The 26,724-nt window shown below is 38.2% G+C and overlaps 1 protein-coding gene across 1 annotated transcript in view; it reads left to right on the plus strand.

Annotated features, from left to right (window-relative positions):
- The window catches only part of COLEC10 (collectin subfamily member 10), a 43,143-nt gene extending 19,706 nt beyond the window's left edge, over positions 1-23,437 (plus strand). The window contains exons 2-6 of the mRNA XM_057736602.1: positions 4,707-4,778; positions 6,128-6,199; positions 19,181-19,234; positions 20,855-20,950; positions 23,046-23,437. Coding sequence (XP_057592585.1) covers positions 4,707-4,778; positions 6,128-6,199; positions 19,181-19,234; positions 20,855-20,950; positions 23,046-23,437 — 686 coding nt within the window. The remainder of the gene's footprint in view (positions 1-4,706; positions 4,779-6,127; positions 6,200-19,180; positions 19,235-20,854; positions 20,951-23,045) is intronic.
- Positions 23,438-26,724: the final 3,287 nt, after the last annotated feature.

The raw sequence follows: 26,724 nt of genomic DNA on the forward strand, positions 1-26,724 counted from the left end.
CCTTTTTAAAAAAAATTATTGGAGTATAGTAGATTTACAACGTTGTGTTAGTTAAAGTGTACGGCAGAGTGAATCAGTTATACATATATCCACTCTTTTTTTAGATTCTTTTCCCATAAAAGTCATTACAGAGTATTGAGTAGAGTTCCCTGTACTACACAGAGGTCCTTGTTAGTTATCTATTTCATATATAGTAGTGTGTATGTGTCAATCCCAGTCTCCCAATTTATCCCTCCCCCTCTTACTTCCTGGTAACCACAAGTTTGTTTTCTACATCTGTGACTCTATTTCTGTTTTGTAATTAAGTTCATTTGTACCATTTTTTTAGGTTCCACATACAAGCAATATCATATGATATTTGTTTTTCTCTGACTTACTTCATTCAGTATGACAATCTCTAGGTCCATCCATGTTGATGCAAATGGCATTATTTCATTCTTTTTTATTTTTCAGTGAAATAATAAGATGTTATTGAGGAAGGAAAAGTACTGGGATGTGGTCCACTTTATGACCTTACTAGTGTATTTCATATATATGAGAGGTCTGGAGAATAATTGATATGAATATTAAAGTCTCCAGGAATGAAGAGCCAATCAGCATACATGGAAAGAAGGTGTAAGTAGGGTTGCGGAGGACATATTTTAGGTAGGAGTCTGACCTCATTGATAAAGGACACCATAGCACCCATGTCACTCAATTCCATGGTTGACCAGGAGGAGGACTGTTCACAACCTCCCCTCCAGTCCATAAGATTATTCTGGCCATGGGAAAAGTACAGCTTTCAGTGAATTTTCTTTAGCATTTCCAAATCTAATTCACTAATTTTTAATAATTACTTCCTTTGAGCAGGGGTAATGACCTCAGTTCAGCTATTTCATTTCAAACTAGAATTTAATTTTAAAAGACTTTTTTGCTTGCTGGGGAAAAAATTGTACCTAAGAAAATTTGGTCAACTGTGTGCTCTGCTGGAATTCTGCTGGAGAGATTATCACAGCAAGCTGGTGGCCTTGGCGAGCGGGGCAGGGGGAGGAGGTACTGAAACGAATCATTTTTGTAAAATTGAAATTAGTTCATTACAGTTGATAGCTTTTCATTTAATTTTAAAATGTAAGTGGCTATTTTTAAAAGAAGAAAAGGAAGTCTAAATTGCCCTACTAATCCAATGAAATATTGCCAAGAGGATAAAAGCAGACAACTGTGAGCCATCTAGGGGATCCTTTCCAAAGCTTGCTTTTATGCCTCTCTGCTATTCTCATTTTCTTATTAAAACAAGTCCCAAAGATCAAATGAAGCTGGGACCCAAGCTGAAGGCAAAGGTTCAAGTTGTTTACCCCATCATTGCCAGCAGCCCTCTCACCACCAGGCTGGGATTCAAGCACACAGGTCAGAAGAATAATAATCCTATTTTCACCCTCCCAGGTCTCCGTCAGGAACCACCAGGGAGCAGCAGATGACTAAGTCACTTATCCGGCTGCCTCCAGTTAGATATTTGCTTGAAAATGAATGGGGAAGCTCACAGGTAGGGAGAGAGAAGAAATAACGGCACCAATAATTCACATTAGTATGGTTTTATGACTCACAAAACCACATACATGCTTGCATTTGACCTTGCCTTTTGGTGAGCATGACATGCATCTTTGGTCCCATTGTTTGGAATAGTGATCCCCAAACCCAGAAATGTTAAAACAGAAATTTGTTCCCAATCATACACCTTGTTCAGAATACAGGCTTTGAAGGCATTTTCCCTGGTTTGAATTTTGGCTTTATTATTTATGAGGTCTGTGACCTTGGCAAGTTATTTAATGTCTCTTTGACCTCATTTTCTCATCTGCAAAATGGAGCTAAGAATAGTATCCGTCTGAAAGGTTGTTGTGGGGATCACATGATAGGATGCATGTCCAGTACGAGGAACTCTTTTGGTGCTTTGTATCCAATGAACATTATCATTCTATTTGTAAAGTGTTTTATGGCTCATAAAACATATCTGGTTCAACTATATTTATTAACCCCCAGGGCCAAACACTTTGCTAAATTCTGGTGGTAGAAACATCACTCATGAGCCCAGTTATCCCACAGATCACAGATAAGTATAAGGGGTATCACAGAGAAACAGACTCACTCTGTAGAAGGTGGCGTTTTAAACAATGAAGATAATTAGAAGAAGAATTTAGCCCAGCCTGAGAGTGTCAGAGAGTGCTTCCTGAAGGAAAATATTTTTCTAATTTTACCTTTATTAAAACTCTTTGAAAAAAGTATTATTTTGTCCATTCTATAAATGAGTGAAACATAGGCCCAAGGTCAAGGACTTCCCAAAGTCCCTCAGGTCACGAGTGGCAAACCCAGGTCTCCTTTATAGTAAATTACCTCAAGGATATGTTCCCTATGAATTAAGTCATTGGGATATTGAGCTGGTTTTGTCTTTCCCACTATGTTTCTTATTTAAAAAGGAACAAAAACTCACTTTCTGTACTTCCTCTTTTCTCCCTGAAAAATCTGGCAGAGTGCCAAGTTGTATAAAATCCGCAATCTGCTAAGAGTCACAAAATCCTGGACTGGAAGGGACAATTGTTTGTTAGCAGGGATCTGGAGTGGCAGAGACATATATCTTGTTGAATCCTAGTTCTACCACTCACAAGCTCTACGACAATAGGGTAATGACATCGGTGAGTCTGATTTTCCATTCATAAAATGGAGCAGTAATTGTTTCCACTTCCTAGAATTGTGTGATGATCACATTAACACAGTGCTGGCACACATTATAACTGCCCTATAAACATTCACTAATCACTTTAGCTAGAGAAACACCATCTAGTTCATCCACTTCACCCTAGTGGTGTGATCACACAAATCATCTGTGCATTTTTTTTTAAAGCCTTCCCCAGAAGGCAATACTAGAGTTTCATGTGTGAAGGGTTCCAATGCCTGACCAATCTTACAACCTGGAAATCTACCTGATCCCCTTAAAATATTATTTCTTTTAAAATATTAACATTCTGCTCTCAGAAAAAAAATAGAGGATGGCTGATCGTGCTTTTTCTGGATAAATGAATGAACATCTCAATATTCTTTCTCCCAGATGAATCTAATCTAATCCCAGGAATTCCATTTTTGTCTTTCAAAAATCTGTCATCTACCACTTTCCACTGGTAATGACCAGGACTCCTTCCTGTCCTGAGATTGCCGTGGTGATAAGGCAGGTAGCTGGGCTTAATAATATTGTGTGTTGTGCTCTTTATTTTCAAAGCACATTCGCGTGCTTACCTTGTTGACCCAATACAACTAGGAGAGATAAGGAAGGCAGGGATTATCTCTGCATTAAGGATGAGGAAACTGAAGTATAAAGGAAAGAACAACAATAGCCACCATTGCTAAGCATTGATTACATTCCAGGTCTTTTATACATAGTATCTTATTTAAACTTCTCAAGAGCCTTTTTTAGCAGGTGTTATTAGTTCAATTTACAGGAAAGGAAAATGAGACTCATAAAGGGAAATCACATAGTCAACTTTCTCCAGATACTGAATGATGGAGCTGAGAAACTCAAGCGCTATCTCACCCCAAAGCCAATAAGTTCAATCATTGACTTTTGAAAATTTGTTTAACCTGCCAGTGACTAACATGACATAAAATCAGGATTCCTGATTCACAGTTTAGGACACCTTCCATCAAACCACTCATTCAGTCTTTCTTGACTGGGTGAGTTGCTAGAACTAGACCCACCTATGACTAGAATAGTCACTGTTCACACAGAATTGCTTTGCAACTGTTCCCTATTCCTAGCTAGTCTTCTGTTCTTATCTTCCAGGTCCACGCCTATGCAGTCAAAGAGTAATAAATTTATATATATGTTTACATATGTATCTATTATATATTTATATAATGCATGCGTACATAACACATATATTTGTATTATATCTTTACATACAATGTACATCAATATGTATGTATATAGATTATACACATGCACAGGCTTCCAGAATTTGCTCGATTCTCCAGCAATAATAAAGATTTGCTAGGCCAAACAAATTTCTCAGGGATTTACCAATAAGGATAGTTCTTTAAGCATAGAGTTGGATGTGTATTGTTTCGCAATTTGGGGAATTTCCTCGGTGAAATCTGAAACTGTCCCCATACACAGAGGGCGAGATGAAGAAAGAAGCAGGCCACTCCAGATTGGTCAGTGGGAGGTTTAATAAGCAAGGGAAGTTACAAGGCTCTTCTTGAGTGGCCTTAAGACAAGTAGGCCTTTGCACTCACCCACCAGGATCTTAAAGGTTCATACAGACGCCTTAATTGTGTTCAGGCATGTATTCAGTGCAGGTGGTCTCAACACCTTACTCTCTCAAGGCTGTGTTCTTGAAATGGCTTGGGCTATGGGAACTGGGTGGAACATACATTCCAAAGACAGGGGAGAGGGTAAGGAGCCTCTGATTGCCAGTGTCTAGCTTGCTGGTCAACCAGTGGTCACATCTTCTTGATTACCTCCTCCAACAACATGGGAGAAGTGAAAGAAAAAAGTTAATGGGAGTTTCTTCTCTTTCTCTGAGTGTCCAGTTCGTGTGGGTCTATACACATAATCACATCGAAGTTGCCAGGCAAGCGCTGAGCTGAGGGATGGATTCCAACCATGTTCAGCTTCCCCCCGGGGCGTCTGTGCTTATGTTACTATGTGAGCTGCTCCATTCATTCCTTTTCCATTTCAAAAGGAGATGATGGTGAGAAAGGAGATCCGGGAGAGGTGGGAAAGCATGGCAAAGTGGGACGCATGGGGCCAAAAGGTAGGTAACATGATGTGATTTTGACACTTTTCCCTCTCTCTCTACTGAACTTGCCCTGGAAGTTAGCAGCTTTCATAACACCCTCTGCTCCAAATATTCATGAAATGTACTTCATATATGAATGTACTTGCCACCAGAGAGTTCCTATGAGATTGCCTGTGAGCAAACCTTGAACATATTTCTCAGGCTGCATCCTTAGGGCTGACAGGAGAGGAACACCCTGGGAGCCCTGGGGAACAGCAGTCTCCAGGAACATCTAAGAAACGATGAGTTTTAGAAACACAGCTGTGTTCATCACTGTGTCTCCCCTCCAAAGCCGTCCTAAGTAACCCTGTTTGTCTGGCTTAGAGTGTGAGGGGAAGATAAGAAAGAGCAGAAAGAGCTGTCCGATCCATTGATTTACTCAATTTTCTTCAAGAGCTCTCGGCAAGTGGTGGGGTATATATGGGAGGAGTAGAAGCAAAGAAAATGAGAATAACACACAGGCTATTAGGGATGTTTCTTCTCACAAGCCAAGACTCAGCCTCGCCAAAATACAGCTTCTAGATTGTGATATGTCACTGTGTGTCTTCCGAGCAATAGAAGTATTCCTTGCCAACGGCTACAAGATGGTGGCCCTAGACCACTGATTTTAAAATCTCCAGTAATTTAAAGAGAAGGAAAGACTCATGGGCTTTTGAGACTTCAATTTGAGAAATGGTGATTTAAACTCTTCTTATTCTACAAATATGTATAATCAATTGCAAAATTATTCTCACAAATAGATAGCTTTATCACTGGTAAGTATTTTTTAGATAGGCAGTGATTAAAAACCAAAATTAATAACAATCTTGTAGGAACTCAGTGATCCCTGATTATATTTTTTGGATAAAAACTTGGTGGGAAAATCTCTGATCACTAGGTTTTATGATTGTAAATTCCCTCCGCTTTTAAAAAAATGGCTAAGCTAGTCCAATCTTGTTTTAAGGTAGCAAGGAAATAGAATCCCAAGTGAAGCCAAAGTGGATCTCGGCAGGAACAGAATTAGAATAAAATGCAAGAATTCTTTCACTCAGCCCCTTATCTGACCTTTAGATTAAACATCCTCTGCTGTAGTTCTTTAGAAATATTGCATCTGTAAGCATTTTAAGATCATCAGTCCCAGTACTGTCATACTCATCCACATTTTAATTTTAATACATACATTATAATGCCATTAAAATAGTAATATAGCATGGATGTGTGTTATATACCACAGATAGAAGAATGCACTTCTCAGTATTTCCTTCAAGTGAATATCATATATTAGGCACATCATTAAAGGGAAGATAAAACCCTAGGATATAAAGATGACATGCTTTGCTTTTTAGGAATTAAAGGAGAACTGGGTGATATAGGAGACCAAGGCAACATTGGCAAGACTGGGCCCTTTGGCAAGAAGGGTAAGCTATATTTTACTATTCTCCAGTAGCAATTTAAAGCCAATTGAACCTACCCTTGATATATTTTGAAATGTTCTGTGTTATGAAAAATGACCTCTTTTCTTTCTTTTAAAATATGAGTTTTCTCTTTCTTCCTATCTTGGCGGTTCCTTCCATCCATAAGCAATGTGTCTTTAAAAAAGGGCCTTGAGCAAAATTCAACTGAAGTTCAGGAACAAATTCAAACATAAAGTTCAGTTAGTCTCTACATAGAACTCTCTCCTGGCATCTACTTGTTATCACCCTCTATACAATTAAAATGGGTGTCATGACCATGAAGCACACACAACTGTAGAAAACAATTATTCATAAAACTCAATGTAGCTGAGGACAGTATACTATTCCTTTTTAATTTGAGTGGAATAATAGTAATTCTGTGTCTGAGAGCTAGTAACAGGATAGGAATTTGAAGAGTATATATGTGCATCCTTTTGTTTTCGTGCACATCCTGATCCTGCAGATTCCTGCTTCAATATTAGAAAACAGATGTGGCCTCCTCTTTATTATCTAAGTACTGTTTTCTATCTTCTTTTCCTAAAGCCCCACAATGGTATCAGGTTCTTATTGCTTCTGATATTCAGCCATTCATACAGACATTGTTCTATTGGTTTGAAGATACTAAGTGATCACTTTTTACTTGGGCACAATTTACTTGAACTTAGGAGCTGCTCACACGGAGATGATTTGCATCACAAGGACATTTTAAGCAGATACTTGCAACACTTGAGCTCCCCACAGTAGTAATGGGAGGTGCTTATAAAATTATGACCTTAGGACAGTATGTATTCCAGTGAGTTTTACGCAGTTATGATTTAATACTGCATCTTTACATTTGTTTACATTTCTCTCAACTCGGAGGGGCACCATGTATCATTTGTAATTGTGTGTGTAAGTTTTGATAAATTTTAACTTTCTATAATCAATTTGTGTATATTTTATGCTATAAATGCTAAAAATAGCCTAGTATCTACGTATATTTTATGCATTCATGACATACATTTTTCTTAATTTTTTCTATATTTCTAGGCTACGCAGTTTATCTGCAAGTTGTTTCAAATTGTTGCAGATCTCCAAAAATTTCCCCAATGTATTTGTTCTAAACATTTGCACATGAGTGAACCCACACAGTTCAAACCTGTGTTGTTCTAGGGTCAATTGTATAATACCAAATAACTATAGGACTACTAGAGGAACCACGTTGGAGGGTAAAGCAAGATTGGTATTGTTGAGGTCCGAGTGCAGTTTGGAAAAGAATTTCCAGACACAAGGCAGAATGTAAGGAAGATAGAGCTTATTAAAGAGAAGGGACACTGTAAAGACAGTGGGACGACTTCCTGGCAGACCAGGGAGAGCCAACCCTCTTGTTGGCTCACAGCCAGCTTTTATAAACCCAAGACAAAGAAAATTCCTGCTAGGAAAATGGCATTAATTGATTGGTCAGTATGCCATAAGGCAAAGGGTGTCATTAGGTGATTGGTCAGGTTGCTAAATATTGGATATTTACCTAGTAAGGAGTTGGGGGGAGGGGAGGGGCTCTTCGGCCAAGGTCAAGGGAGCCCTTGCTGACAGCTGCTATTGGACTCAGTCCAGGGGCTTCTTTTGTTCTGTGTCTTTGCCATAGGCCTCCACAGGTATGAGGAAGAACTGGCCAAGCTCTTGAAGAATAGTAACATGTTTACGGAAATGGGGATAAGGCATTTGGGGAAGATGCAAGAGATAACTTGCGCAAAGGTACAGAGTGGGGAAACTCAGTGCTACGGGTAATAGAATTCTGCAGGCTTGGTGTCCCCTCCAGGCTTCCATACGTGTTCAGCAGCTGCATAATTAAACTTGCAGTGTGTTCTTATGGGCGGGTTGATGGACTTAGGGCTGAGCTGAGGGTGCCGCCCTGCTTCTCTCCTTCTGTGGCTCACAACACCTTTTCTCCCCACTCTTTCCAACTCATGCCTTTGAGAAGTTTCCTTCGACCTGCATTTGAGGGCAGAGATAGAAGGCAGTGCCCCTGAAAAGAAGCTATTACGACTACTTTTGATCTAGTCGCTTATATCCACTTTACATTGTATATTCCTTTGAGGTTGAAATCCTGTTGAAATCCTCGAGGGAATATACAATGAAGAAGAAGAGCTACATGGACTCCTCCCAGTTCATGAATCCTGCTGTAGGATGTACCTGTGGTGGTTTTACCATGAAGCTGATGAAGTTTTGGCTTCAGAGCCCCTAGCTTGTTTGGATCTTTCCCAAGATACTGAGAGGAGCCTCAGCAATGGATTCACATGACAACACATCTTGGTGAAATTTGTAATCTCAACTCATCAAAATAGTGCCTCTCAACATTTTTAAAAATCAATGCATTGCTAACAAGCCTTTTGAGACATATTGCCCTCTTAACAAGCTTTTTAGACATATTTTTCCTAATTCCCCCCCTCCATAAAATTTTAACACCACCCATGGACTGTAAGTTTGTGTACATCTATACTTTATACATTAAAAAAGAGTAAGATTTTTTCACCCCTCCTGCACTGATCTTTGCCTCCTTGAGGTGACACCGTCCCCATCAGAATGCATGGATTAAGATTACTGCCTCCTGCTCCAACTTCCCTCCATCGTTCTTCTCCTTGTATCAGTTTTTGGAGTGGATACAAGTATTCTGGGAGCTAGCTAAGAAGAACTTGAGTGGGGAAATATTTTTATGGACTTAATGGGATAAATCTGTGCTGTTTGCAGTTACTTCCATGTACAGTTAAGTTCTTGCTAACAATTCCAATGTAGGAGTAGCTTCCAAGAATACTCCTACCACCTGCTGTTCAGATTTATCCAAAGGCATAATGAAAAATTGCAGGGGCAGGGGTCAGATCATCATAGGAATGTGTCCAGGGCCTCTAGCCCAAGAAGTGTGTACATTGTGCAAAAGAAACAAGGTTTGAAATGTACAAGGCCAGAGTTAATCTGTGGAAAAATTTTCCAAATCTAACAGCTCATATATGAACAAGACTTTACAGAGGTATTCTCAAATTTGACAATAGTCTTAATTTACATACACCATCAATAGCAAATTGTAAAGGTGAAAGAAACTTCTTACATTATTAATAAGAAAAAATTCAATTTCTGCTACAGGCCATGAGAGATTCACCTGCATTAATCCTTCTGCTAAGAATTGTTGAGGCCAGAAACATGGGTTGGAAAAGAATTTCCAGACACAAAGCAGAATGTAAGGAAGATAGAGTTTATTAGAGAGAAGAGATGCTGTAAAGACAGCGGGACGACTTCCTGGCAGACCAGGGAAAGCCAACCCTTTTGTGGGCTTGTAGCCAATTTTTATATCCTCAAGACAAAGAAAATTCTTGCTAGGAAAATAGCATTAATTGATTGATCAGTACACCATAAGGCAAAGGGTGTCATTAGGTGATTGGTCAGGTTGCTAAATGTTGGATATTTTACCAAGTAAGGAGTTGCGGGGCAGGCAGTGCTCTATTCAGCCAAGGTCTTGGGGTGGGGTGGGGCTGTTTGGCCAAGGTCAAGAGAGCCCTTGACGACAGCTGCTATTGGACTCAGTCCAGGGACTTCTTTTGTTCTGTGTCTTTGCCATAGGGCTCCATAAGAATGACTAGTTGAAATCGATGAATTTAGAAAGTAGCAGGATACAAAATTAATGCACAGAAATCTCTTGTATTCCTATACACTAACAATGAAAGTGCAGAAAGAGAAATTAAGGAAACTCTCCCATCTACCATTGCAACAAATAGAATAAAATACCTAGGAATAAACCTGCCTAAGGAGGCAAAAGACCTATATACAGAAAACTATAAGACACTGATGAAAGAAATCAAAAATGAAACAAACAGATGGAGAGACATACTACGTTCTTGGATTGGAAGAATCAATATTGTGAAAATGACTATCCTCCCCAGAGCAATTTACAGATTCGATGCAATCTCTATCAAATTACCAATGGCATTTTTCACAGAACTAGAAAAAGAAATCTTACGATTTGTATGGAAATGCAAAAGACCCCGAACAGCCAAAGCAATCTTGAGAAGAAAAGACAGAGTTGGTGGAATTAGGCTTCCTGACTTCAAACTATACTATAAGACCACAATGATCAAGACAGTATGGTACTGGCACAAAAATAGAAAGGTAGATCAACGGAACAGAATAGAGAACCCAGAGGTAAACCCACACACATATGGGCACCTTATCTTCAACAGAGGAGGCAAGAACATACAATGGAAAAAAGACAGCCTCTTCAATAAGTGGTGCTGGGAAAATTGGACAGCAACATGTAAAAGAATGAAATTAGAACACTTCCTAACACCATCCACAAAAATAAACTCCAAATGGATTAAAGACCTACATGGAAGGCCAGACACTATAAAACTCCTAGAGGAAAACATAGGCAGAACACTCTATGACATACATCAAAGAAAGATTCTTTTTGACCCACCTCCTAGCATCATGGAAATAAAAGCAAGAATAAACAAATGGGACCTCATGAAACTGAAAAGCTTTTGCACAGCAAAAGAAACCATAAACAAGGCTAGAAGACAACCCTCAGAATGGGAGAAAATACTTGCCAAGGAAGCAACGGACAAAGGATTAATCTCCAAAATATACAAGCAGCTCATGCAGCTTAATAGCAAAAAAGCAAATAGCCCAATCCACAAATGGGCAGAAGACCTAAATAGACATTTCTCCAAAGAAGACATGCAGATGGCCAACAAACACATGAAAAGATGCTCAACATCACTAATTATCAGAGAAATGCAGGTCAAAGCCACAATGAGGTATCACCTCACACCAGTCAGAATGGCCATCATCAAAAAATCTAGAAACAACAAATGTTGGAGAGGGTGTGCAGAAAAGGGAAGTCTCCTGCACTGTTGGTGGGAATGTAAGCTGGTACAGCCACTATGGAAAACAGTTTGGAGGTTCCTTCAAAAACTGAAAATAGAACTACCATACGATCCAGCAATCCCACTACTGGGCATATACCCAGAGAAAACCAAAATCCAAAAAGAAACATGTACTATAATATTCATTGCAGCACTATTTATGATAGCCAGGACATGGAAGTAACCTAAATGCCAACCAACAGATGAATGGATAAAGAAGATGTGGCAGAGGCCAGGGAAATGGTAGCATCAGCGAAGAAGGGTCCAGTCTCCCGTTGCAAATGGAGGAGATGGCGTGGATGTAGATGCAGTTCCCTCTTGGTCCCAACATCTAAGTCTTAATTACTGTGAAGTGGCAAAAAGCCAATAAAATTAGAGGAAGACAGAGACACAAAAGAATCAGACGTTACACTCACCTTCTTGATCTGCTGGTTGAGAATTACCCAGTGAGCCAAAGTTGACCTTAAGTGGTTCATCAAAGTGAATCCAAGCATGCTGCAAAGCAAGCACTGATTACAAGAGAAGGTGTAGCCAACCACCGCTCAGTTTAAGCAGCTGCCTGAGATGAAGAATGAAGGTTGGGAAACCACAGCAAGTGTCAAAAGAAATGCCAGCATCAGAGTCATGTAATTTGATTTCATTTGTTTTTGTCTTATGGAATTCCTCTCTAATAGGAATAAAGATGTTTAGAAGGAAAGGACTTGTTTTGAATTCTGATTAATTTAGAAGATCTTCCTTCAGAGGGCTTGTATATTGTCTATGCTAACCTGTTCCTGTGTCTGAGTCAGAGGCCTTGGAAAGGTGAGGTTATAAAGAGTAGGGGGGGTGGATGCAAACCTCCAGTGTTTTACCTTTTAACACATTAGTGGAGCTTTATTTTAGGGGGAGAAAAAAAAAAAAAGAAATGAGGCAGGATAAAGGACCCAGGGCTACCCTTAGATTGGGCAAAGAGCATCTGAAGGCCACAGCTCAGGGAGGTGGGGAATGTATGAGGACATGAGAGGTATTGAGGAGATGGGGATGCAAGAAACAGGAAGAAATCGTCTTTTCTCACAAAACCCTTTATTTTCCTCCCCGCACTGTCCTCTGCTTATTTTGCTAATGAGTGATGATGAGTTGTGCATTGAACACCTGCTACAAACCAGGTTTGCTTTAAGGCACTTCATGTCCAACCTCTGACCAATCCATCAACTGTCCTGGGAAAACTTAAGATAACTCTGCATAGTGAAATGGTCTGTGGTGGTCTAATTAATGTGAACTCTCAACTTATCAGTGAAAATTCACTCAGGTGACTGTGAATCAGAAAAATAGTATCCACTAGAAGGACTTAGAAATAACATGTAGAGAAATTGTCATTTCCTATGTCTGGGCACATTTATTTTTGATTGTTTATACGGAATTTATTTTTTGTTTTCCAAGTTTTGTTTTGTTTTTTGTTTTTTTTTCATAAGAGAGGCAGAAAGAGAATGAATTTCCGGAAAGCTGACTACTTGAAAATTATTTGCTAGTGAACACTAGCAAGCATCAGATTTGGTGGCTTTACAAGAATCATCAATTTTATATTACATGTGGTTCTCAGGTTGTAGTTCCAGCATTTTATACATGAATCCAGTCTGTTTTATGCATCCTAGAAGGCTGAACTGCTGATAATTAGTTTTCTGCCATAGGCATTCTAACTTTATATCAAAAGATATGTGTGCTGTCCCTTTGCATGTAATGTGACTGAGTTATTTGTTTATAGGAATTAGTAGTTAGTCTGTTTGCTTTGAGAAGAGGGGACAGTTATCTTCTCTTGGGAGAGATCAGCTTTCACCTCTAGTCTTATTATAAATCTTTTTTTCTTAGAGATAACAGGTAAATCGCATTACTCATCTGTATTGTTATGCTTTGAAAACTTGAAAGAACTTTATTGGAGAGTTTCAGGTATTTTATTAAACTTTATTGTAATTTACTAGACATAAGCTATTGTGTGGTAATTATCTCCCTTATAAGTAATATATGAAATAAAATATTAGCAATGTTAGCTCATTAAAAAAATAAATAAATAAATAAAGAAGATGTGGCAATATATATACAATGGAGTATTACTCAGCCATAGAAAGGAATGAAATGGAGCTATATGTAGTGATGTGGATAGACCTAGAGACTGTCATACAAAGTGAAATATGCCAGAAAGAGAAAAACAAATACCATATGCTAACTCATATATATGGAATCTAAAAAAATGGTATTGATGAACCCAGTGACAGGGCAAGAATAAATATGCAGTTGTAGAGAATGGACTTGAGGACACAGGGTTGGGGGTGGTGAAGGGGAAGCTGGGACGAAGTCAGAGTAGCATAGACATAGATACACTACCAAAAGTAAAATAGATAGCTAGTGGGAAGTTGCTGTATAACAAAGGGAGGTCAACTCAATGGTGGGTGATGCTTTAGAGGGCCAGGACGGGGAGGGTGGGAGGGAGTCTCGGGAGGGAGGGCATATGGGGATATATGTATAAATACAGCTGATTCACTTTGGTGTACCTCAAAAACTGGTACAAGAGTGTAAAGCAATTATATTCCAATAAAGAGCTTTAAAAAAATGATTAGTTGAGTCAAAAAAATAAATAACATATTTGAAGGCATGAGAGGGAAACCAAATTGAAAGAGACTTCAGGAGCCATGATCTGGAGGAGAAGGGAGCCATACTAAGGTCAGCTCTTCATCCTGTGCTACTTTTTCTCATTTACCAATTCATACTTGAGGCAGCATTAAGAGATTAAGAGGCTTGTACAGAAAGCTGCTCAAACCGAATTGGGAATTCAAGGCCTGCAAAGAAGAGTGGCCCAGGAAATGCTCAACACACAAAAATCAACTTTGTTTCTAAATACTAGAAACAGTTTTAAAATACTAGAAACAGTTTTAAAAACTGAAATTAAAAAGATTAAAAAGATTCCACTTATTATAGCATCAGAACGATCAAATCTAGGAATAAATCCAACAAAAGATATATAAGCTCTCTACAACAAACACTACATGATGATAAAGAGAGAAATTAAAGAATATCTAAGAAGATGGAGGTAAAGCTACATTCATAGATTAGGAGACTCAGTGTTGTTGAGATAATTAATATTATTAAGATGGTTCCCAAATTGATCTATAGATTCAATGCTATCTCAATTAATATCCCAGAAGTAGTTCTCTGGGACTGTGATAAGCCAATTCAAAATTTATACGAAAATGAAAAGGACCACAAATACCCAAAGACAATCTTGAAAAATAAAAACAAAAGTGAAAGATTTAAATCGCTGAATTTAAACATTTATTATATAATTAAATAATAAAGATAGTATTGATTTAGTGCAGAGACAAATAGCCCAATGGAAAGGAATACAGTGTGCAGAAACAGACTGCAAACTTGAATTATGCAAAGATGACTTTTTTTTTAAATGGGAAATGGTGTACCTATCAATAAATAGTGCTGTCAATTGGATGTATATGAATGCAGCCAAACATATAGAGCACATAATGTATGGGGGAAAAAAAGAATCCTGGAGGTACAAAATTCATTTATTAAATAAAATGTTATGAGTTTTAGTGAATTTTGTAATGTGGTAATTGACTACTTTTAAAATTTAGTGATTTAGTTTTATTTCTTTTCTTATAAGTATTCATTTTTATAAGTACTTCTCCATTTGTAATTTTGTATTTTTTTAAAGAAGTCTCCTCAAATTGTATAATCTTCAGATAAAATACATCATAAAGCTGCCTCTAACTATATCAGCCTCATTTAACAAATGGTTAAAGGGATGGAAAGATGTAGCCAGAGTGTGGGATGTTGCACTTCAAGATTTCTGAGATGCACCATGTTATATAAGGTTAAGATCTCAAGTATTGCCCTAGAGATGGGCAAAAGTGGAGTGAGAGGCTAAGTCATTGCCATGAACACGTACAGAATTCAAGATCTTCATGTTTCAGTGAGTTATTCTAGATGTTGCACTTTCCTAGAATTAGATGTGCCAAATCTAGATGTGACCCCAACCAGGAGAGTTGAAGTTCATGATCTTGAGCCAAGTTTTAATGCTTTCCTAGAATAAGACTAGGTAACTTTGGAAGGAAGAGTGGCAGATGACAGACAAGGGGAAGAGTCAAAAGTTTTAGTATGATTTTCTGAGCCTCAAAATGGATGAACTTCCAAATGTTGGAGAAGTAACAGTCTGGAATGGATAGGGTTAACTAACCTTCTCTTCTTTAGGCCAGTTCTTCTTTCAAACCCATGTGCCTGTGCACCTAGCGCACACCTCCATCACTTGACGTATCGTCATGGCTTATTAGCTTATCTGTTTCATTCAATCACTGTGAATTTCTGGAGGAAACGAATGAATGAAAGCTATATCGGGTCTATTTGTTTAAATAAATATAAGCTATATGTGAGGATCCTGCTTTTTAGTCATTTTATCATAATGTCTACTCTACAGTAGAAACTTTCTAAATGTTTGTTGCATTAAGGATGAAAAAATAAATGATATATATTATTTCCTGTGATGTGACCCTCTTTTCTACTCGTTATTTCTGCAAATATCATGTTCTCTTAGCATCAGTTTTCACTATTGGCTAAGATTTTTTTCTCCTCCAGAGATATGCCATCAAAATTTATGAGCATGTCCTGGAATTTCAAAAAAAAAAGGAAGTTCAGTGTTCTGGCTCACCGGGATTAATTTCATTTTTAATCTGTACTTTGAAATTTATTGTCCTCATTTTGTCATTGGTCCTTCTAAATTTTTCACTGACTCAGATTAACCTCAACTTTCTGGGCTGACCTTAATGTTGTCACTTGAATGGATAAGCTAGCTTTCTGGATGTCAATATTTCATTTCAGGAATAGGAAAGGATGATTTAGTATAGGTAAAGTCAATCTCATAGCAAAATAGATGCTTTAACTTAAGGTCAATAATCCTTTTACAGTGAAAGTATTATGTTTGTTTAAATGCAACCTCTAAATCTTCAAAATACAGAGGTGTTCTCACTTATGGGTCAAAAATAAGTTTTTATGTATGGCTTTAAGCCAGATTTTGTTTTGGGGAAATAGACATGATGAGCTCACATCCACTGTGAACTGGCTAAGAAGTTGGCATGCTTTCCTTTACCATAACTCTGATTTAGGGGGCAGAAGCTAACACTGGTTGAACATCCTCTAGGAGGTAAGCATAGACCTAATCCCATGATAACATTATCTAATTTATCCTTGTTAATAATCTTATGACTTTAGGTACTATTCCACTTTAAAAATGAAGAAATGGAGGCTTAAAGAAATTAAGTAACCTGTCCATGTTTAGCTAGTAAGTGACAGAGTTAGGATGCAAGCCTTGGTTTTTTAGACTTCCATGGTTTTTCACTCTGCCACACTGCTTTGACTTTCCCATCTGTTAAAAAAGGAAAATAATTCATGTCCAAATACTGGAAAGTAGTCACCGTGCTTACATCTTCTCAGAAAAGAAAATCCATGTATCAATTCAAGAACCTATTTCCCACATTGTTAAGATCCAGCCAAAGGCTACTGCTTCAGTTATCCTTCTCTCCTCTGATCCACAGCTGTCTTTACCTTCTCTGAATACCTACCAGGCATTTCCTTTATTTCACTCCGTTAGTGAATAATAGCGCTAATGTCTCATCTCTTTGTTCTCTTATGTACACTGTGTTTTCCTTAAAAACCTATCATTTTCTAAAGCAAATACTCTATGTATGCTTTTTTAATGTTCATTATTTGGCTTAGGCCAGAACTAGGATCATAGCAGAACTAGAATCAATTTTCAACCCATGTTGAATTGAAAGGGATTCACATATAAAGAAAATAAGCTATCTTTTAATTAAAATATTAGGCCATATTCGTGTAGTCTTTCAAGTCCATATTGTTTTTGGTGATGACAGGACTGGTATTGCTTTCAACTTTTTATAACATTTTTGAAGACTTTGCATCCCTGCATTAAATCGTTGGTTAAGTTACTTGAAAAGCACCATGAACTGGGCCATCAGAAGCGGTTAGGTTTCAATGCCAGCACTGCTGTTGAATTGCTGGATGTCTTTGAGCAATTTATTTTGCCTCTGACCTTCATTATCTTCTGTTGTAGAATCAAGATAATGATAGTACCTAACTCATAGGATTTGATATAATAATACCTATAAAGTATCCAGACAGTACTTGACAAATGATTGGCACTCAGCAAACATATATTCCCTTTCTTCCATTAATCTCAAAATCGAGTCTTATCTTTTCCAATTGACATATAAGGGAAATGAGGAGTTTGCAGGACACAACTTAGGTGTGTCCAGATTAAACCTCCTCATCAGTGTGCTCGGCATATTTTGATGCTTTTTCCCAGCTGTGCCTCTGCTGTACATAGTCCCCTACCTTCGCCTGCTGAAGCTCCAGTGCCATCTCCTCAGGAGAGCCTTCCTTCATCCTTCCAGCTGGAGCACTCTCTCTTCCACCCTCCTCCTACATTGGACAGAGTATGTTATCTCTGTTTATGGTCTCTCTTGCAATGTTCATCACATTCCGTTGTCATAGATTTCACCGTTGTCTCCTTTCATCCAAGTATAAGTTCTGAGGCATTCCCCTGCATACTCACACTACATTCAGGGTTTCAAGGGCTGCCCTCCTTTTGTCTGGTGAGCTCATGAACGTCTGGCACCACCGTAAAGAAAAGTGTCCACATGGGTCGATTTGGAAAGGCTCAGCAAATCCTTGGGGCCCTAGCAGGCATGACTTTCTAAATGATCGATGGCCAATAAATATGGGACTCAATGAAAAGCAGTTGGCAGACAGTGATGAAAGAATAGCTAGTAGACAGGCAACATGGGGAACCCTTTGGGTTTTAGAGTAGCTTCCAGTTTTTCCCTTTTCCTGGGAAAAGAAGGGGTTAGGCAGACCTTCAGCACTGACTCCATTCCCCCTTACATTGCCTTCTTGGTCATATACCCACATCAGTATCCTACAAGAGTAAGCCTCATACTCTTCTCTAGCCTGAATGACCTTCATCCTGTATTCATTCCCCTGAATTCTTTCTTATTCTCTTTCCAGATCACCATTGAAGCATAAACTCTGTTTTACTTCTATCAGGATCTTCTCTTTTGATTCCCCAAAACTTCAGCCAAACAGTTCTTCTTATAAATCAAAAGCTTTTGCTTTCAATTATTGTGTCTGATGTGGGCTTCAAGAGCTTATTTTGAAGTTGAAAAAAAAAACCAACATTTTTTTTTCTGTCTGCTTTAATAATTCTGATTCTCTGAGAATTATTTTATGGATGGCTCTGACTGAATAAGAAAAAGGTCACATACAAAAAAGAGCAGAAAGCAAAATTATCAAGGTTGATATTTCAGTATAATATTTTTGACATGACTTTATATTTGGATATTTGCATATAGCACATCTCTTCCAAAAAAGTGTAAACTCTTTCAAGCCAGAAGTTTAATCTTGTCTCTCTTTATATCCTTTCAGAGTACCAAGCTAGCCTTTTGTCTTGCATAGAGTAAGTAAATAGTAAATATTTGTTGAATTAAATTGAAAAAGCACAGTACATGTTTTTGAAAATCCAAGGGCAAAGCCACATGGAAGAACTTGGGGGCATAATAAATATACAGACACTGTGTTGTGCTAATCATTTGATGCAGATATATAAACCTATGGCACTTTTTAAATTAAAAATGTGCAGAATATTGTATTAGCTTTGCCTAGAAGGCCACATTATAAAAACGTGTTAGTAGGACCGGTGACAAACTTAAATGTTTATACATCCATCTGGAATTCTGCATTCCATCTAATTAAATTATGACTAGTTTGATTAGTTGCAACTGTGCAGCCAAGTGAAAATCAAATTAGTTTTGTAAAACCAAGGAATATTAGTTGGAGATATTGCAAGTGAAATTTAAAACCTCTTTCCTCTTATTTTAGGTTTACAAGATATTCTCTGCCAAAAATAATTCTATTTCATTATATTTTATGCATTCCATTCTATTCATCAATAATACTGTTTTATTTAGTTGTTTTCGTGGCTATTTTTTTTTTCCTTCAGGTGACAAAGGGGAAAAGGGTTTGCCTGGGATACCTGGAGGAAAAGGCAAAGCAGGTATAATATATTCAGTTGGTTATTGTTTTTTTTTTTTTTTTAATTTTTAGCATCATTCCAAATCTGTTCACCTCAAAGATGAATATATTTTATAGAAAAACAATAGTCTTTTCAGTGCGATTAACCTCATTTTCCTTGGGCCAGAGGAAAGGGAAGAAGGAATATTTCCTCTCTATCTGCTGGTGACTTTCTGAGCCCCCGGGGAAGGGGAGGATGGTACATTCCACCCCTGCCACACTTACCTTGAGGCAGCAAACCCAGCACATCAGGAAGCATCCCTCATTCTCCTAGACCAGGAGGAAAACCCACAAGGGCCACAACAATAGGACCAGAATACCTTACATTCCACCAGCATCTCAACCAAATACTGGCCAAGCAGTTTGCCAGCAGCAAATTGGCCTGATCCAATGAGGCCCCAAATTACAGAACATGCCTCAATGGCTGAGAGTTTCTCCCTGATACTGAAAAAGAGGTCTATTTCCAGCTCTTGATGTAAGGAAAGAAAGCAGCTTGTTCTTAGCGAGCTTCAATTATTTCTATCCATAAAGGTATAGTGAAGACTAATTCTAAGAGCTGTTTTAAATTCCTTATATTTAACTGTGAATATGGATAAATAAAGCCACAGATATTTTTTCTTCCTTTGGCTAATAAAATTCGTTTTGCTTTTCAACAACCAAAGAAAAAAGCAAATGGAAATGTTGACATGAAGCAGCCAATAAATAGGAAAAGGGAATCATTTGGATTTTTTTTAACTTTTTATTTTATATTGGGGTATAGTTGATTAACAATGTTGTGTTAGTTTCAGGTATATAGCAAAGTGATTCAGTTATACATATACATATATCTGTTCTTTTTCACATTCTTTTCCCATTTAGGTTGTTACATAATATTGAGCAGAGCTCCCAGTGTTATACAGTAGGCCCTTGTTAGTTATCTGGGAAGCATTTGAATTTTACATAATTTTCCTTACAATTCTTTCTCTGCCACATAACCAGTAGGTAGCTGAAAAGGTAAATGAGCAAAGGGGAATTAATGACATAAATTAAATTCGTAGTAAATCCACAAATAGGACAACTGGCTCTTGAAATTGTAAGATGGATCTATTCACAAGATTTAAACTTAGTCCTTGAAACACTGAGCTAGACTCCTAATGAATAATTAGAATTAACATTTATTTCATTGTGAAAGGTTTCTCCTGTCTTGGGAGAGTTGTGTGAGCCAGTGAACAATGCAGTAACAGAAGAGAAGACTGGCTAGTCTTCTATGTTTTTAAAAATCTGTAAAGATTTTATTCTAAGACTGGAGTGGTATGTTCTGTATTTGACAAAATTGCCAAATGGTCCACAATATGTGTGCAGTGGTTTGTCATATTTACTGTTCTTTTAAAAATCTGTTTTAGCACTGTGTCTTAACTCATTCAAAATATTTTAAAAGATATATTGCGAATTCCTAAAGACAACGTATATTGGAAACCTTGCCCTAAAGACGAAAAGCATAGCTGTTCGCGGAGACACGTAGCCAGACTAGAAAAGGACAGTAAATATTGGGAAGCGGGCAATTGCTCTTTTCAACTGGTCTGCATGTACTTCAACATGAATTCACAGCTTTATCATTTAAAAGGTACTGTCTGTGATTGTGGAAGGTACCGAAAAGTTGTTGGACAACTGGATATCAGTGTGGCTCGCCTCAAGACATCGATGAAGTTCGTCAAGAATGGTGAGTCTATTCTCATTTGCTTTATGCTATTCACCCATGGACTTATCTCTTTCAACACTACAATTCCAGGACTTCCATGGCAGTCCAGTAGTTAGGGTTCTGCCCTTCCACTGCAGGGGGCACAGTTTCAATCCCTGGTCAGGGAATTAAGATCCAGCATGCCTCATGGCCAAAAATACATACATACATACGTACATACATACATACAAAATTTTAAAAAATGAAATAAAATCTCTTTCTTAAAAACAAAATAAAACACACACACACACACACACACACACACACACACACACACACACTGCAATTCCAATATCCTTAGCAGAAACTAACTTAATTTGGGCAAAGGCCTACTGAGATAGTGCCATCAGCTTAAAGGTCTCTTAAAATCCTAATTATCCACTCACTCTAGGACACTTCAGGTCCTGTGGACATATGTATGTGCATTCCTATGGGTAGAAAAGGGTCCTTTAGTGAGAGAGGGGAATGGAGAAAAGGCAGAGTTTGACTAGCTGGGCCTTAAGAAAAAAAGAGTCAAACAACCAGCATCTCAAAAGATAAAAGTAATAATAAAAACAATAGTGGCTTTCTTGAGTACTTGAAATAATAATAATTTTTGTGATTAGGCTGAAGCTTAGAGAGATTCTCTGGCCCATAGATACAAAGTAATGAACAGTGAAGCAGGGATTTGAATACAGGTTTCCCTGGCTCCTCTATCCTCAGTGCAAATCAATAGAAACATTATGCATTTCTCTAAATTGTGCAGTTTTCCATGTTAGTCATTTTTGTTTTCCTTTGTCTATTTCCTCATTACAATTAGCAGCAAAGCCCTTAAAGTGGGGCTTTATGTGCTCTCTCCTGAGACAGTATGAATGAGAGAACTGTTTTAGTTACTATTACAATTGGGTTCACTTTGTTGTGCTTTTATTTATTATAACCCAGCCATATTTAGTGTACATTACTGGAGGCATACAGATGCCATCTTGTGTCCATTCTTGTCTTATAATACTAGAGGCATAGGAAATGTTTGATATTAACTAACCCTCAATTATAAGTCTGGTTATAACCTGTACAGAAGATGCTGCATGTGACATGACTTGGACCCTAATGAATAAACCAGACCCCAGAGGTTTAACATAGCACAATATTTCTTAACATTGGAGTGCTCATAGATTTATTTGTAAATTTTAACTTATAGACCCTAAAAAGATATATGTAGATGCCCCCAAAGGCCAAAACATATATAGCATATTATAAGCTTGGGATGATTTTGAGTCCCCAGTTCTGTCCTCTATCTTATTCAGAAGCTCAGTCTACTTCATATACCTTGAGTGAAGTATAGACCATCTCAACTGATGTATTTTCACAATCTAGGAATTTGGCCCAAAGTGGAAAAACTTCTGTATTATTTCTGTATCAATCCAATAAGCCTTTACCACCCCCACACTGTTGTAGGCACAGGCTAGAGACAGCGGCAAAGACATGGTCATTGGCCTCAAGATGTTCACAGTTCAGTAGAAGAGACATGCAGTTAGACTAGAATGTGTCAAGTGCTATGAAGTGAAAGGGGCAATGAAAACATAGGGGAGAATGCAGAAGAGCACCCACATCTGTCCAGGAGCATTGGAAAGGCACTTACAGGAGAAAAAACTTCCACTGGATCTAAAGGCTGAGTAGGAATTTGCCAGGTAAAGCAGGAAGAAGACCTTGCAGGCATGAAAGGCATGGAAGTGGAAGAGAGAAGGGCATGCCTGTGGAACTGTGTGTGGCAAAAGCATAAACTAGAAGGGGAAAAATTATCTGAGAAGAGCTGGGTAACAGTTCATATAGCACCTCTTTGTCAAAATAGCTCTCTGCCTCACATAGTGTGGGAAGTGAAGGAGGAAAAGACAAGGGAGGGCCAATGACAGGAGTTTGTTCTCCATTCAACAACTAGAAAGGTAGAGAACATCTTGAACCAGTGCCCACCTCATGATAGGGTCTTGCAAAAGAATTGTTAAACATTGAATAAATGAATTTAAATCTAGCAATATTATATACTTAGCATTTCTCTTTTTAAAAGATATCTAATCACACTCTTCTTTTCCTGGCTGCAAAGTCATAGCAGGGATTAGGGAAACGGAAGAGAAATTCTACTACATCGTGCAGGAGGAGAAGAACTACAGGGAATCCCTGACCCATTGCCGGATACGGGGTGGCATGCTAGCCATGCCCAAGGATGAAGCTGCCAACACGCTCCTGGCTGACTACGTCTCCAAGAGTGGCTTTTTCCGGGTGTTCATTGGAGTGAATGACCTCGAGAGGGAGGGTCAGTATGTGTTCACGGACAACACTCCACTGCAGAACTACAGCAACTGGAAGGAGGGGGAGCCCAGTGACCCCTATGGTCACGAAGACTGTGTGGAAATGCTGAGCTCGGGCAGGTGGAATGACACTGAGTGCCATCTGACCATGTACTTTGTCTGTGAGTTTATCAAGAAGAAAAAGTAACTTCCCTCTTGCTGTATGTTTGTCATTTCCCTGTGACTACCGTGGCAGTTATTTTTATCCATCCTTTTCTGTCTAATTACACTAAATTTGTTCTGACTCAAGGCAAGTGAGAGATGCTGGACTGAGGCCTGGAATGTCCATCACCATGCCCGTCCATGCAGATTTTGAACGTTTTCATACCACAAGCTTACCAGGTTATGGGTCCCAAGAGAGAGCTTGAATTGCTAGTTGTGCAGAAGGTGGTTGTCTATGTCTCAAATGAAATGCTCTCTTTTCATTTGCTCTGCCACCTCTCCCTAGAGCCCTAGGCCACTGTCTATCTAGCCAAGTGGATAATTGGACAGTTGGTTGGGGATGATTAGGCTCAAAGCCAGACATATGAGAGGTCCTTCTGTTAGGAATGTCAAGGTATTATCTGGCTTTGAACCCAAGATCCCCAATTCTTTGACTAGTCACCCACCAGGGCCATAGCCACACTTGCAAGGTCCTCTTGTTTGCATAGACTCAGAAATACTTCAACTCTAAGCCTCTATATGAGGAGCTTCTAACTTAGTGCCCTGTTTCAGACCATATATATATATATTATACACTTTTACATTCACATTTATTTGTCTAATACAACGGAAATACAAAGGAGAAAGTAAAGTCTCAATAAGTAAAGACAGAGCTAGCTTTTTTCAGCTTTTTAAACTTTTCATATTTTACTCTTAAAACTACTGTTGTCCAACAACATTTATATATCGCAGTGTTTCCACATCAAAACTGATGGCAAATGTTACATGTCTGCAAGGAACTTAATCTTTTTTTCCTAATTGCTAATGCTGCAGTCAAAGCTACGAATATCATTTGCTTAAAGTACTAATGACCTACAGATAACTTTTGTGCTTCTGATTGACAGCCTTCACTGAAGCATACCAAGCTTTGGCCCCGTGTCTGTAGATCCACAACTTAATTCCAGGCTTCCAGATATTAATCCTCTGATCTGAAAAGAAGGGAATTCTAGAAGTTGAAAAGGAGAAAAGAGGTTGGTTCCCAAACAATATTATTTTTAATCCTCCTGTTGAATTGCCACCTTCTATTAATATGGCTCCATTTTTCTTCATCTTAGGTTTATCATTAGCAGCTTTCCTCCCCTTGGGTGTGGAGAATGAAGGAAAGGGTTTGTGAAACCTTCAAAAAACACTAGAAGCTTCAGAGTGGTACCAACACCAAGTCTCTCTCCTCTACCTCTAATATATCATTCATGGTGACATTTTGTAGGAGGCCCTTTATTTTCTTTAACTGTATGTTGTAAAAATCTCACATCAGTGACGTTTTCAAGTCCTATGATATCACAAGAAATGTGTCAAGTGTGGAGTTTGGAACATGCCTAAGACTTACATTTCCTAAGCTGGTAAAATTCTACTTTGAACTGCAGATCAAACCTCAAAGCGGCTCTCATTTGAAATTTAAAATAAAAGTTCAACAAGCCCCTAGATTATCCCCTTATAAACTGCTGCTCCAGTTATAGTTTGTAACATATAATTAGACTGTTCAAAATGCTGGCAAAACAGTTAATGAAGTAAGAGAAACAGATCAACAACATATGTTCACCTTAAACCATCTGTCTATGATTTCGACCATGACTAACTGGTTATGAGATAGGATTTAATTAGGTTATTTGTGTGAGTTTATTGTGGGTCACAAACTCGGGTCCTACAGGGGCCGTACAGATGACATAAATAAATGAAGTTGAACAGGTGGGGATCCTGGTACACTGAACACAGCTTGCCCTCCTCAAGGAACCAACTTCTTCTCAGTCGCTGCTATTTTTTGCCATGGAGGACCCAATGTCACTATGTGTTCTGATACTTAAGAGAAGTCAGAAAGCTAGAATTTTATAAGATACATTTATATTTTATAATCTCAGCAACTAATCAATTCTTAATCCACATTCTAAGTCATACAAAACAGTCTGCTAGCCAAAATTGTGACCTTTCCACTTCTCACCTCTGGGGAAAAGTTCTGAAGGTTCTAACTGTGTAAGACGTCATTAGGGCATAGTGACATCAAAGTCAAGGTTTCCCATTTATACCTCATTCAGTTCAGCTCAATAACAGGAATTCAGTCAATGTCTATTGTTCATCAGATGTTAATAAATTAGTTACTAATTCAGACTTTTGAGAATGTGGTTTTGAAGGCAGGGCAGTTAAATCAAAGTTACATAGCAGGACACCATATCAAAACCAGTATCCTTGCGTAGAATGCCAGCCAAGAGCTTGAGGAACAAGAATCTAGAAGCACTTAGAGGAAAAGAAAGGGATAAGAAAAAAGGAGGGAGGGAACAGACAGCAAACATTGCCTACAGGCAGCTCACAGTGGGATCCATATTCTGATTTGATCTAAGCCCCCCAAGTATGAATATTAATTGTGTGTATCATCAGTGCTATTCTTATTTCTATTATGGTTATTATAATAATAACAACATTTCTCTCAATGACTCATCTTTGCCGCCAATGCTTCCAAGAGAAGATAACAGAGTTTCAAAGAATAGGATTCATCCTGCAACCTTGCCTGGGAGACATCTTGAAGGCACCACACACTTAGACTTGCTATGAAACTTACTTTGTGCTTTACAAAATAAATGCCTTCACATATCGTTTTCCATGTAATCCTGATAAATTCTGTGACGTACAACGGGCAGACATTTTTACTGCTGTCTTTCCAATGAGAATGCTGAAGCCCAAGAAGCTAAGCAATATACTAAAATCAACTCATTTGAGAGAAAAGCAGGATTTCAGCCTGCCGATTGAAACTGTCAACTCGTTCGAGAGAAAAGCAGGATTTCAGCCTGCTGAGTGAAACTGTCAGTCCAATGTTCTCTCCAGCCTCTGTTTTTTGCTCTTATACTGAATGGAATTTCATCCATGACTCTCTTGTGATAACAGAGGCTCAAGTAATCTCTCTTGATTACTTTCCAAAGTTAAAGATTAGGGTTAATTAACAGAGATGCTGGAAATTCAGAAACTAACCTTACAAATATGGTACTCACTGGTTTCTTCTTAACCTCAGGAATGTCTGCATGTCATTAATGTTGAGGAGGTGACTTAGTATAGTGTCACTACAGTTTTACAGATAACTACAGATTTAGGGAAAGCAAGGCAGATATATTAAAATTAAGATTTGCCAAAAGTAAAAATGGGCAAATAATTATTTTCCCCATGAGAGAATAAAATAGATAATTCCCTTAAATAATTAGCATTTAAAATCAATTTCAGGGACTTCCCTGGCAGCCTAGTGGTTAAGAC

Source organism: Hippopotamus amphibius, chromosome 5 (assembly GCF_030028045.1).
Source record: "Hippopotamus amphibius kiboko isolate mHipAmp2 chromosome 5, mHipAmp2.hap2, whole genome shotgun sequence".
NCBI classification, from domain to species: domain Eukaryota; kingdom Metazoa; phylum Chordata; class Mammalia; order Artiodactyla; family Hippopotamidae; genus Hippopotamus; species Hippopotamus amphibius.